The sequence below is a fragment of the Dichomitus squalens genome (assembly GCF_000275845.1).
Source record: "Dichomitus squalens LYAD-421 SS1 unplaced genomic scaffold DICSQscaffold_82, whole genome shotgun sequence".
Classification (NCBI taxonomy): Eukaryota; Fungi; Basidiomycota; class Agaricomycetes; order Polyporales; family Polyporaceae; genus Dichomitus; species Dichomitus squalens.
This window is the reverse complement of record NW_006766964.1, coordinates 37,618-54,961: the sequence shown is the minus strand read 5'-3', so window position 1 is coordinate 54,961 and position 17,344 is coordinate 37,618. Positions and strand designations below refer to the sequence as shown.

Here is a 17,344-nt window from a genome sequence, read left to right as displayed (position 1 = left end):
TGCTACCTCCTTTACGCCAGTACAAAATGGGACTACGCCGATCTGTGGTCAAGATGGAGATAGCCTCAGATAGGTGGGAAGGCAACCTTTCTGCGGGCGAGTCGGGCGTCTCGGCCTGCTTAGGCGTCGGGACTCGGAAGGCCTCTTTCGCCGGATAGCTGCGATTGCGCGCCGGCCAGTCTGGCGGATGATCTCCTCCCCCTCCGGCGTATTTGTATAAGTTCGTACCTAGATTGGGCGCGGTATGTATGTATAGAATAGAGTCTATGAAGATACAACCGCCCGAGAAGGGGCTCGAAACGACGGACCGTAGTTGAGGTGTCGACCATCCAGTTGGACCTCAAATTTCAAAGGCCAGCTGCTGCGTCCGACCAGGGTCAGAGGGCGGCTTTCCTAGCGCGACCACGTGCCTTGTACCAGTGCTACGTGTCGTGTCATGGCTTATCGCGATTCTTCGCTCGTAGTCGCAGTCCATATTGTACGCAGCTTTGAACCAGGTCGCGCTATCCTTGATTCATCAGTACAACACGAATTGCGCCGAACAAGAGGCGCGAGATAGGCAAAGGCACAATCAGGGAGATAGTGCGAGCGCAAGACGTCTAATACTGGCAGCATGTAGTATCAGCAAGCATCAGCAAAAGTGTAAAAATCTCTCTGTAGATTACATACCCGTGCCTGTTCAGGGAAGTGTGGAAATATAAGGCATGATTCGAGTACTATTCCAATGGACCTGTCGCGTTTCCGACACAAAGCAATGTGGGTGGACCACCTGCATGACCAGGCAATACGCGGAAATACCATGCAATGTTGCCGAGATCTTGGCGGTATTGCCTAGTATTGCTAAGATTGCAGTACCACGCGATGACAGCGTCCGAGCGCCAGACCTTATGAGATTGCCCGGTATTGCTGGGATTGCGAGACGGGGCTAATACAAAAAGCTGGTGGAGTGCGAGGCAATAAGGGGCTTATGTTGCATGATAATCCGGACCTCCCTTCGGATTCCTCGTCTTCGGATTCCTCGTATTGGGCAATCGGAGGAGACCAGGGAGCAGATTCTGTACTGCTGAAATTGACAATGATTTTCGCTTGCATTATGAGTATGTGGTCAGGCTTAGAAGGCGCAGAGAAATATATTGTAAATGCGGAATACACACAACTACGTATACACAACGAGAACAGACCAACCTGCCCTACTGGATATGGAACGCCAATGAATAGATACCGACTCAAAAGGAGGGCAGGCCTGAGGGCGACGTGTGTGAGTATGCAGGCATCTTCGACAGATGGGGAAGACGGTACTCACCGGCCGATGACCCAGCCAATGGTGTCTCTCAAAAACACTGGGGTGCGTGATTCAAACACGTGCAAGAGAAGGAGTGGAGATGGCAGCCCACGTACTTACACATATCCCGGACCCAAGGGAAAGCGATTGGAATGCTTAGACAGTTAGGTTTGTGCCTATGCCCATTAACATAGCGGCATCGTGATTGTCCTTATGGTCGATAAAATATCAGCGGGACGCAGAAACAAGGTAGACGTGGTGCGGTCTGAGCGATGGTCACCTACATACTAGAGTACTGATGTGCGTGTGTTCGAAAAGCCCTGTAATTCCATGCGTCTGAACGGGTATCAGCAAATGACCTCGAGGGAACGAGATGTTCACTCACTTTGTTGTGGCTTCCGTGAACGACTGGGATTATAGAATTAGTGTCTTAGTTTCGATCCTTGCTGACACTACTCATCATCGTGTGTGATGCATGCCCCAAGCACGTATTCAGTGCTTTCAACCCTCGAAAGCCACAACTCTTGAGGAGACATGCGCATGTCTCTGCGCTTGTGTGTGGCAATCACGGTCACCCGGGTTCAGTGGACTCTTCTGAGATACGACGACTCCGGGCCAGTTATGATGGAGCGAACACATACCCGTGCACAATGGCGGAGCCAAGTCCAACGGCATCGGCATGCAGCGTGGAGAGAGCACGAAATGCCGGACAGTTACTGGACATAGCAGGGGACTTACCTTGTGTTGCGTCAAGTAGACTTGGGTATGTGACTTGTGCCTGGTCCACAAGAACCGACGGGCCGCTGGAGAATAGCAGAGGTGGTGGCTACGTGGGGGTGAGCACGATGGTGGTACATGCCAAATATGCTGTAGAGCTACTGGCCTCAGGCTGGCAGGACAGCGATGGCGCTGCGATGAGCAAGAGTCAGGAGATCAGCACATATATGCGCCTGAAGATGAACGTACAGCGCACGAATGCCGCGCAGTGGGTCCTTCAGCTTGAGAGTGAGTGCTTGTAAGAGTCACCGTCGACAGTTTGGGATTTGAGGGACGTGATATGAGAGAGATCGTATGAGTACGAGGGAAAGAAGGGAATTGACAGTTTCTCGCGCGAGGACACTCTTTATAGCGCAAGAATGGAGAGCTATGACGCGCATGAGCGTCTACTCACTGGACGCGTTCAACCCGTCGAACACGTGCTCGCGCTGGCAAGTGGGCAAGAGGAAACTTAGCTACCGATATTGTGCTCCCTCTCGCCATCACCACTATGTATATGCGCACTTGTTCAACTCCTGCTTCTGTCTGTCCTCATTTACATTTTGTTGTGGGTGGAAGAATCAGCGACTAACCTGAACTCTCGCCTCAAGACATGCGCAAAGGCAGCTATAGCAGGCTACAGCAACACTCAACGTCAAAGGCAATATAAGACGAATCTCAGAAGCCATTGCTCAAGAGGGCGATTAGCAGGTGAGGGTTGCTGAAAAGTAGGCGGAAAATCCATCTACAGGTGAGTAAGTCAGCGTCGCATATGTCTCTTCTGCCGGAAGTCTCAAGGTCTCAACCCTCCCTGCGATTTCCTATCCGTCTTTGCTCGCCACCCTCATGTTTTTCCAGCCATCTACATCTCACCGTAAAAGCACCCGATACAAGGAAAAGTACGCCAGGTTTCTGCCCCGTTCGCCCACTCGAAAGGACTGACAGCACGTAAGTTCCAGGTCTTGAAGGAAAAGTACAACCAGGTCATCACCGCATGCCTTTCACAGATCCTCTTCTGCCATTTTTCGTTGCTCACACGCTTCCAGGCACATACAGAGTATGAACGCGCCCTCGCTTGCGCAGACGACAGCTCAAGCGACTTTAAGAAGAGTGCAAGTACGTCCCTTTCTCTTCCCTCTCTCTGTCCCCCCTAACCATCCATCAAGGCACATAGTCCCGCAGCCTCCTTATCAACGCGGTTGACATCGCCATCCCGGCCTAGCCCTCCCTCGTCCACTACCTCCTGCGTCGCAGCGCCGTTCCGGCAAGAGGCCCTGCACTCGCTATAGGCTCCCCCGCGACTGCGCACGATGGAAAGTATCAGGCTTTGATCACTGGAGGATATGCGCGAGGTTGGGAGGCATCTAGTCGACAGGTTCCTCGACGGGGGTATGTACATCAATGCTATCCGAGACGCCCGCATGGTCTCATTCACTTCCAGCCACAACTCTCCCTCTCTCCAAGTTCGCATCTGTGCACGTTTCGTTGCCCACGCCTGAGTACAAAAACTTCGTGCCAAGGACACCCGACCTCCTTCCGCATCTGCTAAAGGGCCTCAAGCCACTAGGCACGCTCCACCTCCTCAATTTTGGCGCCTCTCTTCCAACTCTTCCTTCTAACCTCATCCCCACCGGCTTCACCGTCCTCAGCACAAAGAAGAAGGGCACCTTCATCGCGCTAAAGCCTGCACACACCACAGAGGCATCTACCTTCATCAGAACCACTCCCGTTGCCGCACTCTCCCTGTGGCGGAAGGCAGACCCGGAGAAGGCGTCGAAGAAGGTCCCAGCAGCGTACGAGCCCGCGGCCTACGGTGCACCACAGCGGAAGAAGGCGTCCAAAGACTGCGCGTGCGGACTCGCAGAGCTGGAGCTTGCACAGAGCAAGGTCGTGCTGCTCGACGGTAAGATCGACGGTCAGGTCGATGGTAAGGTCGACGGACAGGCCATCGAGGTGTCGCAGGCTGAGAAGGAGCGTCTCATGGCTGCCGCCGCCGCAACGCCCAGGGGGACGAGTAGCTGTGGAGACTGCTACTTGGGAGACACATTCTGGTGGTTGAGTGGCCCCATATGGATGAAGACGAGCTTGAGCTTGCTCGTGAACGCTTGACCGCTATGTAGTGAATATAACATAGCCTCAGATAAAATCTGTGCCCATGCACCAGGTCAACACCGTCTCATCAGGAAGCCGACCCCTCCTAATGACGTCCCATAGGTTGACATGACTTGAATAGATGTTACTATCCTCACTGGACACGAGGACTACTGAACGTTGTGCGAGCACGCACTGTCATGCAAAAATACGCTACTAGCGCGCCGTCATGCAAACTTCTGACAAGTCTCGCCCGATATTGTAGACATTGCGAGGACGGGCCCCTCTTGCCCCCGTATTGGGTGCTCATGCCGTCTCGCGCATGAAACGGCGCTTCAGGCCATACCGGCAATCCCCAAAGCGATTTTCGCACTTTTGCTGATGAGCAACTGCGGGTCGAAAGGAGGGATGCATTCCGCAAGCCTACGGTCCAGAGACCACTCTAGCGTACTCCCATGTCATCCATTAAGTCGCAGGCGTAGCGCCGCATCTGCTCGGTAATCCGGGGGATCTCCTGCTTCGAAAACATAGAGAGGATCGCGACATTCCGGCCCTACACAATGTTCAAGTCTAGCTTCAGACCAGACTTGTGCTCGAAATAAGTGGTACCCCACGAGACCGACACGTTTTGCGAAGTCGAAGCCACTGAGGAATTCTCGGCGGTTTGTAATGGGCTGCTCGAAGGTGAGGGCTTCGTCGGCATGGAGCGTGGAGGAAAGACACTGTACGAGCGCCTCTTCGTGACCCGAAAAGCAGGAGACTTGAGTGTGAAGCCATGTTTATGTGCGCAAGTGATCAACAATAAGGCGACGACACCCCCAACAATAGGGGAGGTCTCCCCATCGTAGAGACAACGCCGCAAATCAGCGGCCCCTCAGATGCCGTCTAGATCCACAGTGAGACAGCGCCTTAATCCCTCAAGTGCATGAACGGCTGGAGTACGAACATCACAGACACGCGCCCAATTGCAATGGTCTCGGTTACCGAACCTCGCACCGTAGCCAAAATTCACCTGATTGCGGCTTCGGAACAGGGGTCAAATGCAGTCAATCGAGTACGAAACCGAGTCATACGGACACCCAAGCTGCACTGGATATTATTCTACGTCGCGGGTCAGTCGATGGGACGCATCTCGTTAGTGAAGTGCTGTATTTGCGAGCATGCACCGGGAATGCCAGTGATCAGCACAAATCATTGGGATTGAGGGGCCGCAAACCTGCATCGCGGTGACGTCTATCGGCATGTCCTCCCTCGCGAACATCTCGTGCATGGCTTCGGTACTCAACCCCACCAGTTGGGTGCTCTTTCCGTTACCTCCACGGTCCTCGTTGACGTGAGACGTTTGGAAAGCTTTGTGGATCCACCACTTGTCGTTGGCCATGGAATTCTCTGGGGGCATATAGTGAAAGGTGATCAGATGCACCAGCCTCAACGAGGGTATCGAAGAAGCTAGCCGTGATGCTACCTCCTCGAACGGCAGATGTCGCACGATTCGCACGAATGTCTCTCAGAACTCGGCGCGAGAGTCAGAGTGGCTGTAAAAGCTGAGACGGATCCACCTCGGGCACAGACGCGCGATGGAGTGAAGGAACATGTCCTGCAGAGGCTGGTGGGTGCATGCGCATGGTCGATGCACGGGGAACTTACAAGCAACTCGTCCAGCTGGACTCTCGCGAGAAAGTCGAAGTCCGGGGGGCCCCTGCGGTCATCACCCTCGGCGCAGCGCAGGGTGACCACGAGGTGGGTAAGCGTAGGCTCCAGCTCAGACGGGAACAGCCCGTGGAGTACCGACGGACCACGCTCGAGTTCTACACTAAGGGTGAGCCGACGAGGAGGGTTGTCGCGCAGGGCAGTCGCCACAGAATCCCTGGTTAGGGTCGAGCAATCGACAACATCTGCATGGCGTATGGGGCACATGAGACCAAGAATGACGAAAACACGTGCCTCGCAGGAAACACGATCGAGGCCTGCCCAACAATGGGACTCCTGAGCTCGCTTGTTCTCATCTCTAACGAGGTTCAGGCGATCGTCCAGTGGCCACCATGACGCTACCTCGGCTTGATTGAAGGATAGGGTGTCGTCCAGTGCGGGGAATGCTTGCAACAGACAAGCCATTCGCGGGAGGCCGTCGGTACAGTCGACAGTGAACGATCGGAGTGCTGGAAGCTGAGGAGCCACCTCGTGAAAGTCACGATGGTCGTCTCCGAAGTCGGCCCACCACACACGCAGCATCTCGAGGGTCGCTGCGTGACGTCCTATTCCCGTTCGCAGCAGATCCAGGCAGTAGAAGAGAGGCCATGTGATATCGACGCGGAGGCTTCTGAGAGGAGATCGGATGTTTCCCAAAACACTCTTCACCCCGTCCATGTTGCCGCACTCATCTATGATGGAGAGGGATCGCAGTGTATTGAGCTCGACGATGGCGGGCAGTAGCCTTGTGTCAATTTGAATCCAAGAAGCCTTGGTCGTACCAGAGCCCAAGGCTCTCGAGACGGTCGGCACAAGCTATGATGGCAAGCAGGCGATCGGCGACCCCGTCTCGAGAATATGGTATCGGAATGGTGGCGATGTGAACCTGGACAGCACGGACGTGAGGAGCGCGACGCGCCTTGTCGGCAAAGATGAGGCTGTGGAAGTTGCAAACCGACCGGGCTTTGCTGGGCATGATGGGGCGGACGCTAAGGAAGCGCTGCATTGCCGCCGGGAGTAGAGCGGAGCAGGTGCGTGAGAGGGAGAGGATGTCGGAGGTGTCTGTGAGGCGATCGCAGACGGCGTGCAGGACATCCCAATCGAGTCGGGGGGGCGTCGAGGGCCTCCGGCGAGATGGCAGCGTTCGAGGGGCCGATCAGTGGTGGTGCAAGTCTTTGTCGCCACAGCATGTGAGGCCACGTGTGGAGCGAGAAGCGATTACGTGCAAGGTATCTATGAATGAGACTCAATGGCTGGCAGCTGCAGCTGCAGCATCCCTTCCCAGATGCATGAGGTAAGGCGTAGACATGTCTTGGGCGGAGCTTAGGCGTGGCGTCTACAGCATGCACAATCCATCAGCGCTGTTTGAAAAAGCAAACCGATGGCCAGTCTGCGGGGACCTCCAGCTATGTACTGGCTATAGCAATTGAGAACGTCGACACTTGAGCGGATGCCAGCATCCGTTCATACCCGTGAACTCCTGCAGAAGTCAGAGTTAGGAGTCAGAACGCACTCCCACAGCAGATCCTGCGCACGCGCAGATAGTCTGCGAGCGCAGCGTCAATTCGAAGCCCCCATGTCAAAGTTCCGGAGCACGCACCGATGACTCAAGTCCCTCCGCCCCGCGCTGACACGAGCTGGCTCTGACATTTCGCGATATGCAGACACGTTGAGGCGGGCCCGTGTCCTGCACGCACACACGAGGCGATGGGGGGCGGGGTAAAGTGGAGATCGCCGCAGACGTACGCGGAACAATTGAATTTTCGGCTTACTTCGTATACAGCTGGGGGGAAACGAACGTGATGCTCTTGCAATGCGTGACCTTAAAGAGAATTCGATATGGAGAATGAAAAGAAAAGTGTTTGGCTCGAACAATGATGTACACGCGTATCGTAAGTCGACTAATTACGGCGAGTCGTACGTGGACGGACAGTAAGCGTAGGTGGTGGTGGTGGTGGTGGTGGTGGTGGTGGTGGTGATACAATGAAGGGGAATAGGGATGTCTGCCCGTGAATACGTTATATCCGGATTTTGATGTACAACGTCCGCGAAGGTCCGTGGGTCGTGGCGTAGAGATGAGGAAACGTTGGTGGAATGAGAGATGCATGCAGCAGGGATGACTGGGCTGGCGAATATATTACTGATGGTCTGAACGATGAGATGAAAGGTGAATCGAGAGATGAGATGAGAGGGCAGGGAGAAGAGTGTTGAGCAGTCAATCAAGCCTGCTGACAATGGTCATGAGCCCGGGGACGTCCCGCACGTTCTCGAGCGCGACCGGCCGTTGAGGGTCGCGCTTGTCCGAGCGTGCGCCGCATGCGGAGTAACGGACCTGCACCGCGCATATGTTAGCGTGCAAGCCCTCGAGTACGAAGGAAAGACAGACGACGTACGTAGACTCTGAACGTCCCGTCCGACCGATGCCTAGGCCCGCAGATCGTACATGACCACCTAGCGGTGATAGGATGCAGTCAGTCCACCGATCGTCTCAGCAGAGAGAAAAACGACGCACTGTTCGTCCACCAGAACATTCGCACCAACCTCTACCGCCTTCTGGTACAGCGACGCCCTCGCCGCCCTCAGCAGCTTCGCAACGTCCACGCCATCCCGACAGACGAACGTCACGTTCTCCTCGAGCGGAACCCTCTGGGGTGAGACTGCGCCGTCGCCCCTTAGTGCAGGGTGAGTGAGTGGCGCGGGCCCGGACGAGGACTCGATGTGGTGCGCCTTCGCCTTGGAGCGGTGCCGGCGCATCTTGACAAGCAGCTTCGCGACCTTAGGCACGCCAAGAGGGATGTAGCCGTGCCCGGACGACGAGCCGGAGGATGAACGCGAGAAGAGCGGGGAAGGCGGGGGAGATGTCGACATTGTGCGTGCGCGTGTGTAGTGTCTAGCGTTGTGCGTAGACAGCGTCCAGTGCAAGTAGCGAGAGAGACGACGATAGTGTAAGGAGAGTGGTGAAGAAGAGTGAGAGGTACAAACGGAAAACCGAGGTGGAAGTATGAGACTGAGCTTGGAGACGGCCCCGGGCCCTGGACGCACTGTCGTGGCTCCTTCCGCATTTGGCATGGTTTCGCAACGCTGCGCCAAGGCTCTCTCGCGACATTCTCGCTATTTTAGCCGGCCTCTAGACGACTCGGTATCGACACCGAATATGCTTCGTCCCGCTCTTCATCAATATGTACAACACCTCACGCTAGGGAACGCCTTCCCAGATACCCGAGACACTCGGGTAAATACCTATCACCCGTCCGGGTACGGGTACGGGTCCAGCCAAAACCACCACGGGTAGACCCGTACCCATCCCTAATGCCGCGAAGGGCCGAACAACGATAACCATCGCGCATGGGCCATTGAATCAAGGGCAAAAAAGCAGGTGAATGGGATGAACATGCATGGAGGAGCCAGACGATACCAATTTGATTATACTGCAGAAGCGAACATACAGAGCTACGTGATCTAGTTCCAGGTGAGGTCACGAAGGTCTCTGATCACCATACAAACGCCTGAGACCTGTATTTCCGCAAGGTTTGCACTAATGCACGGGAACACTGGTCTAGAGCGTGACATGACTCAGAGACGCGTGCAGACGAGGAATCGAAAAGATACGTACGATCAGACCATTCGCCATGCAATCTAAAACTACGCTCGTCTACGCGAACCTCGCGAAGGGGCGTCGTTTGGAATGACATCCTGCTTGCCATGCGTAGGCGCAGGCGCACTGCGCCTGCGAAGACGCTGCCGCAGAGGAGCATGATCATTCGTAGCGACCCCTTGCGCGGAGGTCGCGGATTGGCGTTTGCGCAGACTGCGCCTCGGAGCCGAGGCCTCCAAGTCTTGCTGAGGTCGACGTGCAGAAGCCCTGCGTGTACGCTTAGGCAATTGCTCTGACAAGACAGAGGGAGGATTGGGAGCCTCGCGGCGTTTGCCCAACGAGCTGGGAATTGAGCTAGCGTCGCGATCCTCCTCATTTACGGTGGAAGTGACAGAGTTAGGGGAAGAGCTTGCTCTTGAGCGTGTTGATAGGCGGTCATTACGTGCCAACTGGTGTGTCTGTAGGAATTCAGACCAGTATCTGTCAAGGTGAGACGGATCCGACCACCTTCCTGCGTAAGCTTCCTCAAGCGGCTCGGGTGGAGAGTGATAATCCATTACAGTGTTCAGCCACTCTTGAAATGAGGCGTCCTTGAAGTCAATCTCCCTTGTCGTCGCTCGGCACACCGCATTGGCTAGTTTATGGTTACCTCCATGAGATATGCCTCGGATCTCCGTCCGAGCTTCGAAGAAGCGCTGTAGTAGATCTGGCAGCTCGTAATCGGAGTAATCGTGAGGTAGCCAGCGCAGAGCAGGGTATAGGATAACATAGAGCAATGATTCCATGTCGTCTGCGAGCGTTTGCCTTGCATATGCGTTCACATGCGAAAGCATTCTCTGCGACATGAACAGCCATGTTCCCTGACGTGTTGATGAGTCCCCAGTACAGGCCTAACAGCATAACACTCACGGAGCGTCCGGGGATGAGTGCCTGCCCAGATTCATCGACCTCGGATGACGACTCCCAGTCTATGAGGTAGCCTCTACGGATTGTGCGGCCAGGCTCCCTGACAAGCACTATGTTTCCGAGACTGATATCTCTGTGGATGCGAGAGGCCTTTGTTGATGCTTCCCTCATTGCTGGAGTATAATGAGTAGTCTGCACGGAGAGAGTCGACTCTCGCTACACATACCTGTGAAAACGTCATACGTCGAGTGCAATAATTCTTCAGTGTCCCGAAAATTTCGCAGACCATATCCAACGGTCCCAAGAACGACTCGGTAATGCGCCTGCTTGTATACGGTTACCATTTGACCTGCGACCTGACAGACCCAAGGATGCGTCCTGAATTCATCGGTGGCAGTGACATGGTATTCATTGCCTGGACGTGGTTCAGCGGCGGTATACAGATGATTGACCAGTAGACATACTAGCAATGAGCCGAGGCTCTTCCGGAAAGCAGTCTGGCACATCACCGTGGCAGACGACGGAAGGTATATAGTGTACGCCTTGATCGTGCAAGTGGCGGAGGAGATCGCCTTCCCGACCTGGCATTGTTTCACAATTGCGCCATGTATCCTTGATGAACACGACACGACGATCGGAGGTATCCATCGCCCAGTACCCTCTTGTACCTCGGCCAGCCAAGTAGAGCGGGGCGACTACGGGACGTGAGACAATGAATCGACGTATGTTGTCTGGCGCGGAAGTACAGTCCTGAGGTAGTACGTGAATAGCGGCAACATGACCCGGGGCATAATGCTCTAATATCGCCTTTTCGAGCGCTTCGCCTTCAATAGAGAGCTGAAGTTGTACGTGGCCTCTGACTGCGTCCTTGAAGTGTAGTTCCTCTTCGGGTGTCGCCACCTCGACGGTCACGTCGTGGCCACGGCCTACGTCTGACGTCTGCGAGAATCGCCATAAGAATTCGCATAGAATCTCAGGGTGCTCGCGAATATCGAAGGACTCAGTCACAATGCAGCCTGCGCGGTCCCATCGGAACAAACGCGCGCAAGAGCCAGACATGGAGATAGAGAATAGGAAAGAACGGTGTTGACGGGCGAGGATTTCCGCAGCATAATCGACGTGTCGACCGAGTGCTGCTTGGGCCTCGTGGACCAAGTTGGGGTCGTCAGGCTGGTGCACGAACTCGTGGGCTGCAAGGTTGTCGGCGCCCGCATCGGATGGGGGGTCTACAAAGAAATCATGGGAAGGGTCGGTTTTGACCTCGATGAACAGTTCGGCGAATCCAGACTCAGGGCGAGACGAGGCCAGCGAGTGTATCCTTGGCATACTGTCCGCCGCATAGCAGCAAATATGGGGGGCGGGGATGGCAGAACGTGGCGTGGGCTTGGCAGGTGCTGAAGTACGAAACACAAAACCAGGACATCGCGACTTATGTGTGGTCTTCCTATTAAGAGCCTTGACCTTGATCGAATATCAACGAGACGACGGAAATAAACCAAGCGTGGACAGCTCACCATAGATCGGCAAATCTGCGAATTGGACGACACCTTATGAGGTACCGAGCGGAAGGCATTGGTGCTGGATAGCATGTGAGAGGAGGGTTCGAAGGGCGTGGCAGCGAAGAAACAGTCCAAGAAGATGCGCGGGGGCATCGGTCCAATCGTGAAAGACCTCGATTCTTGTGCGTTCTGGTAGTGTCGTGCGTCGGCAGTGGCAGAGTTGAACCCCTTGGTGCACAAGGATTCGGAATCGGAGACGGCAAGGGGAGCATCGTAGGCGAGCTTCGAGTGCCTGGAATGAGAGCGAACCATGTGAACGACTGGGATAGCGGTGTTAGATTGTGAGAGCAGTGGATCAGGGCACGGAGCAGGGGAGTGGAACGAAAGGCATCAACCTCGAACCAGACGCCGAACTTCTCGGGGCCACGATGACTAATCATAACACCGACCTTGGCGCCTCAGCGCTTGCGCGCAAAAGCTTCAAGTTCGCTCACTCCGTCAAGGAGTCATAGACTCGCAGAGACTTACCCCTCAAATCGATTATGCGACTTTTGCGTCCAAAAGAGCAGCATCACAACTCGTCGGAGCGTAGCGGGGTTATTTCGTGAGTCGTCAGAGCTAACGTTTCGGCGTAAGACTTGCTACAACCATGATTCTACTGCCATTCACGCTCCCTCATCAATACATACATGCAACATCGTACCATATCACACCATCTTCCTCAATGCACTCTTCTTGCCTAGACTGATCTGAACCTTCCTACTCTGCGCCGGTGCGTGTTTGGGACGTGATGACGCTCCTCCATCCGCATCTGGTACAGGCTGCGCATATCTATGCGTCATGCTCGTGTATTCCGGGCCATGCGCCGTCTCCAGAGAACTTGCGGCTGTACCGGCAAGACTTGAGCTCATCTGCAAATATGCTAGGCTTGCCGTGAGCACATACCTGCTAGTCCGCCGCTCATCACAAATGGCTGCATCGCTGCAGCAAGGTGCGTATATGTCGTCATTGATGTACCTGTTGGCAAATATCAGAAGATTGCAAGGAATCAACCTTACGGTGCTCATACCGTGGGTTCGCGAATGATGGGCTGGCGCCTTTCCTGCCACTCCAACGCGAAGGTACTCGACTTTGACGGCCTTCTTCGCGGATTCCATGTGCCTCAACGCTGTCATAGAGCGTGTCTGATACCTCGTGCTGATGCTCGTGGGCATCTGCGACTGTGTGCGAGCAACAGCAGCGGGAATGGCGGATACCATGTCCGTCCCGAGTTGGTCAGGGTCAAGGTTATTGACCATCTCGTCATCGGGAATGGTGTCCTGGTAAAGCATGTTCTTCCATATCGCCGCGATTGTACTTGGGTTCCACAACGCCTTGAACTCATCTCGGCAAGGATTGTCGTCTAATGGGGATCGGGCGTCGAGGAGAGTATGTATCCACTGCTGGAATACGTGGTTGGTCCAATGGACCGTTCGAATAAGAGTTCTCTGCCGTAGTTCAGCAAGCTTTCCGGTGCCGCCTAGGGGCCCTAGGCCCTTGTCCTTGACCTGAGGTGAGTAAAAATCAAACACCATCTCGAGATAACGTCGAGTCTCCGCAGGTTCCTGATCATGCTGAAGACGTAAGAGCCCGCAATAGATGAGAAGCCAGATCATAGACTCCATATCCTGGAGGAGACCGGGCGGAAGGGCATGGTTTGTAAGCCTAGCCTGGCTAACGAATTGCCAGTCTTGCTGATGAGTGGTCATGAGCTATGAAAATGCACTTGGGAGCGGAGCAGGAGTACTTACGCTTGTAGCCACTGGCCACGATGAGACCTGATGTCCATGTTGAAGATGAGATTGAATCTATAACAGTAGTAGCACTGAGTCAGAATAGCGACGACTCTTCGAGATTAGGCACGTACATCAGGGACTTGCGTACTTAAGTCCCATTTGATCAGGTAACCTCGACGCCGATCAGACCCGTAAGGCCGATAAAGAACGACACTCCATGGGTCGAGTACGCCGTGAATATAGCCATGCCATTCGTGCGCATGTCGCATAGCTCCTCAACAGACTCAGATTTGTACGCTAGAGATGGTATGGTTGCACACCTTTAAAAGCATGGAACGACCCATGCAACAGCTCCGATGTTCCGCTCAGGTCGAGCAAGTTGTAACCGGCGGCATCCACCACAACGTGATAATGTGTGCGCTCGAAGATTCGTTGCTTCAGTGCCTCTTTGAATCCACAGACCCAAGGTTCGTCGATGAACCTCTGAGTGTGCGTTGTTTGATATACATCATCTAATCACGTCAAGGTCAATGGCTTACGAGTCCTGGGCCTGGTGCGGGCAAATGATACTCACCGTGGACGTCAAGAATATACTCCTCATCATTCGCTGTGACTTCGACCCAGTGGACATCACCATGGCAGACAACACTCGGGACGTTGGGAACGTCAGACAGGACTTCCATGATCGTCCCCTCGCGCTGGAAATGATCCAGGGGGTACCTCCATGAGTCCTTGAGGAGGACGATACGATTGGTGCTGCATTCCAGAGCCCAATATAAGCGATATGCGCGTCCTACGAACGTCAAAGGTGTGAGGAGAGGGCGCGACACGAGGAATTGCTGGTCCGTGTCGGCCGAAGCTGTGGTTATCCACATAGACACGACACAATCCTCGAAGTAGTGCTCCTTGACCGCCTCCTCGATTGTCTTCTGCTTACTGAGCTGCGTCTCCGCGTGCTTTCTGATGGCTTGATGGAAACGCTCACTGTCATCCGGCGAGAGGACGGGGTGAACTGTGAGGTCATAGCCACGCTGCGCCTCGGAGAGATTCTGGGAGAATAACCAGAAGAACTCGCACAGCGGCAGTGGATCGTCCACAAGATCGAAAGCTTCTGTCACGATGGCCCCGGCGCGATCCCATCGAGCCAGGCGCGCTTTGCGGCCGAAAACGAAAACGGAGTAGCAGCAGTGCCGATGTTGGCGCCTTAGTATCTCCGCTGCGTACGCTATGTTCTGACCTAGTGCTTCTTCAGCTTTGTCGCGGTTGCTTTGTTTGCTGGGGAGCACAAATTGCCAGTTTTCTCTCAACTTCCCCTCAGGAGGGTCCTGGAAGCAGTCGTAAGTCTTCAGTAGTTTTTCGATGAAAGAGGCCGCAAAGCCCATGTCCGCGCCGGTGAATGTGGGGTCCGGTACTTCGTCGCCTGAGCTGAATCGGTTTCCAACTCCTTCTTCCAAGCATCAACCGCATCGACATCATGGTCGGCGAACAAAGTGATGTCCGGCTTATGGGCGATGGGGTTAGAAGGTCACGATTAGACGGTAAGGCCACTTGTGATTTACGAACACAGAGGGCAATCTCGGTTTCCACCCAGCCCTTGGTGAAGTTCCCGGGTACGTTAGGGCGAAGTGCTCCTGATACAGGAAGAAGGCGCGCATGAGGTCCTTTGGGTCTTCCTGGATCTGTACGTAGAAGGTCCATGGCTGTGCGAAGGGATTTTTGCTCCCGGGGCCGCCTGGGTTCCTCGGGTCCGGGGGGAGCACCGTGACGTCGACACCCCTGCCGCCATAGCTCTCACAGTGGAGAGAGCTGAGGAATTCCTGGAAGCATTGGGCGATCTTGCCCGCCGCGTTTTTCATCTCGCGACCTCCACCGTGGGGGACCAAAGCGAGGAGGAACTCCTTCTGCTCCTCGACTTGCTCGGTGGCGCCAATCGCTGATATGCATCAGTAAACCGTGCATAAGCTTAATGGCTTAGCGCCTTAAGCCACTTAGCTCTCCCACGCCATATCTTCGAGCTGCTCACCCTCAACTCCGTACAGCGTGTCAATGATGGAGCGGAGCAGAGTGAGAGACCAAGAGAGACCAGTTGGAGCGTGTACAGACATTGTGACAGAGGCCGGTGCACGCGACGACGGTGTAGAACGTATTCGCATTCGCCCATCTTAATCGTCTTAATGTGTCTTAATTGAGCATCTTAATTCTTACGTCTTATATGATCTTAAAGCCATCTTAAGCGTCTTAACGCCCTTAAAGGCGAGTTTAAGGGGCATTAAGGGATTCCCAGGTTTCCTGATGTGGACGTGGGGAAGGGCCCTGGGGTGAACGGCTTGTGCCCCTCCATGGGGAACTCGGGCTTGTCCTTGTCCCTATGCTAGACCAGAAGTTCGCGTACACTCCAGTCGACAGGTTCGCATGGAGCGCTTCGTCATAGATCAGGTTATACGGCTCTCTGTCTCCGTATGCCTTGACCCAGTCGGAGATGATGTCCAGGCGGACAGGAGTGGGGATGTTCTTCTTCTCCTCATCCCAAGCGGACTGAGGCGGGATCTTTCTAAGCGGGGAGTGCTCACGAGCGATGGTGCAGGCCTTGCTCACAGAGTAGGTCTCCCTCGAAGTTCTCAACTTCTTCAGGGCTAGGCTCTCCTCCTCGGTCGATCTCTCGCGCTCCGTGAATAGGTCCGATTCGGATCGCATCTCTTCGTCTTGGTCTTGTCTCACCCGTTCCTCAGCGTCGGTTCAGGGTGGCTGATTGCGCGTCGCGTCTTCCTGCTGCTGTTGCTGTTGTTGTTGTTGCTGATGCTGCAACTGTCGTCCCCTGGTCTCAGGGTGGTGCTCTGCGTTGTCTCTCTGAGGGGAAGGAGAAAGCATGGTGGCTTGTTGAACTTGGACTTATCCGGTCCGGACTACACGAGGCTATGCATCTCCTAGCGCTTAGCTGTAGTCGCTTATGTAGTATGTTACCATATTTGGGACTCTCTGCTCGTGTACTATAGCTATGCTTCCGGACTCTTCTGGTACTGTCCAGGACAATCCGTACTACTCCAGAACGGTCTAGACAGGTCTATGCCTTACTCATCTCTTACTCATCCTATGGTGCGATACGTCGCAATTCGTTCACCATCATATTATTCATCGCACTATGGTACATGTGACTAACCACTCTTTGATTAGTCATGGACACTTCTCTGTAGTATATAAGGACTTCAGATTGTGTCCTCCCTCTTCAGTCTTTCCTTACTGACTGAAGAGTGAGTACTTCGTTACATCTATCTCTAGCTTGTAGTTACTTACTTGACCTTTGTAGTCTTGCTTCGACTCTAGGTACAGTTCGTTGCTGCAATATAGTCTTTCCTTACTGACTGAAGATCTTGCTTCGACTCTAGTCGGATCTAATCTTTGTCTTCACAGCCCCGAGTTTATCAGGTTATGAGCCCTGCGCTCTGACCGAAGTTTTGTGTTGACGTTTATCACTGCGCGCACCCATCATCCCTCTCTGTCGACACTCGGTTCTGCCCGTGCATCCCCTCCACTTTCCTAAACTCTTGACTGTGCCCGCCGACACTGCTGCCACGGTGACTTTGCACAGTTGTGCCCGTGAGCGCTTGTAGTCTAGTATCTAGTATCGTGCAGCACCCTATTGCGCTTTCGAGGCGTATGGGGTTTCAGGTATCCCTGTGCCAGGCCACGCACTTGCGCCCGCCAGCACTTGTACCGGGGTCGTTAGTGACCTTAGGACCGGAGGACTAACCGG

At 54.4% G+C, this 17,344-nt stretch overlaps 7 protein-coding genes across 7 annotated transcripts; 2 read left to right on the top strand and 5 right to left on the bottom strand.

Moving 5' to 3' along the window:
• Positions 1-1,125: 1,125 nt before the first annotated feature.
• DICSQDRAFT_141380 (uncharacterized protein) lies at positions 1,126-2,019 on the top strand. Its single transcript, XM_007370963.1, has 5 exons — positions 1,126-1,243; positions 1,304-1,340; positions 1,399-1,492; positions 1,567-1,618; positions 1,668-2,019. Exon 5 carries the CDS (start codon positions 1,817-1,819, stop codon positions 2,006-2,008), a length of 192 nt encoding a protein of 63 aa, XP_007371025.1. The 5' UTR covers positions 1,126-1,243; positions 1,304-1,340; positions 1,399-1,492; positions 1,567-1,618; positions 1,668-1,816; the 3' UTR covers positions 2,009-2,019.
• A 518-nt stretch (positions 2,020-2,537) lies between these two features.
• Positions 2,538-4,147, top strand: DICSQDRAFT_183923 (uncharacterized protein; the record flags this gene model as incomplete). Its single annotated transcript, XM_007370962.1, has 5 exons — positions 2,538-2,789; positions 2,897-2,937; positions 2,992-3,154; positions 3,205-3,427; positions 3,480-4,147. Exons 4-5 carry the CDS (start codon positions 3,382-3,384, stop codon positions 4,145-4,147), a joined length of 714 nt encoding a protein of 237 aa, XP_007371024.1. The 5' UTR covers positions 2,538-2,789; positions 2,897-2,937; positions 2,992-3,154; positions 3,205-3,381.
• A 1,408-nt stretch (positions 4,148-5,555) lies between these two features.
• Positions 5,556-6,361, bottom strand: DICSQDRAFT_183922 (uncharacterized protein; the record flags this gene model as incomplete). The annotated part of the gene is made up of 2 exons (XM_007370961.1): positions 5,556-5,726; positions 5,777-6,361. 2 exons carry the CDS (start codon positions 6,359-6,361, stop codon positions 5,637-5,639), a joined length of 675 nt encoding a protein of 224 aa, XP_007371023.1. The 3' UTR covers positions 5,556-5,636.
• A 1,242-nt stretch (positions 6,362-7,603) lies between these two features.
• Positions 7,604-8,809, bottom strand: DICSQDRAFT_93860 (uncharacterized protein). Its single transcript, XM_007370960.1, has 3 exons — positions 8,331-8,809; positions 8,212-8,269; positions 7,604-8,150 (listed from the first exon to the last, which is right to left on the bottom strand). The coding sequence occupies exons 1-3, from the start codon at positions 8,684-8,686 to the stop codon at positions 8,034-8,036; spliced, it is 531 nt and encodes a 176-aa protein (XP_007371022.1). The 5' UTR covers positions 8,687-8,809; the 3' UTR covers positions 7,604-8,033.
• A 461-nt stretch (positions 8,810-9,270) lies between these two features.
• On the bottom strand, positions 9,271-11,454 carry DICSQDRAFT_141377 (uncharacterized protein). Its single transcript, XM_007370959.1, has 5 exons — positions 10,784-11,454; positions 10,546-10,734; positions 10,323-10,492; positions 9,432-10,273; positions 9,271-9,374 (listed from the first exon to the last, which is right to left on the bottom strand). The coding sequence occupies exons 1-4, from the start codon at positions 11,376-11,378 to the stop codon at positions 9,461-9,463; spliced, it is 1,767 nt and encodes a 588-aa protein (XP_007371021.1). The 5' UTR covers positions 11,379-11,454; the 3' UTR covers positions 9,271-9,374; positions 9,432-9,460.
• Positions 11,455-12,525: 1,071 nt separating this feature from the next.
• On the bottom strand, positions 12,526-15,449 carry DICSQDRAFT_130196 (uncharacterized protein; the record flags this gene model as incomplete). The annotated part of the gene is made up of 9 exons (XM_007370958.1): positions 12,526-12,704; positions 12,764-12,835; positions 12,888-13,569; positions 13,609-13,635; positions 13,766-13,890; positions 13,914-14,076; positions 14,133-14,143; positions 14,168-15,018; positions 15,208-15,449. The coding sequence occupies 9 exons, from the start codon at positions 15,447-15,449 to the stop codon at positions 12,526-12,528; spliced, it is 2,352 nt and encodes a 783-aa protein (XP_007371020.1).
• A 413-nt stretch (positions 15,450-15,862) lies between these two features.
• DICSQDRAFT_175084 (uncharacterized protein) lies at positions 15,863-16,287 on the bottom strand (the record flags this gene model as incomplete). The annotated part of the gene is made up of 2 exons (XM_007370957.1): positions 15,863-15,959; positions 15,986-16,287. 2 exons carry the CDS (start codon positions 16,285-16,287, stop codon positions 15,863-15,865), a joined length of 399 nt encoding a protein of 132 aa, XP_007371019.1.
• Positions 16,288-17,344: the final 1,057 nt, after the last annotated feature.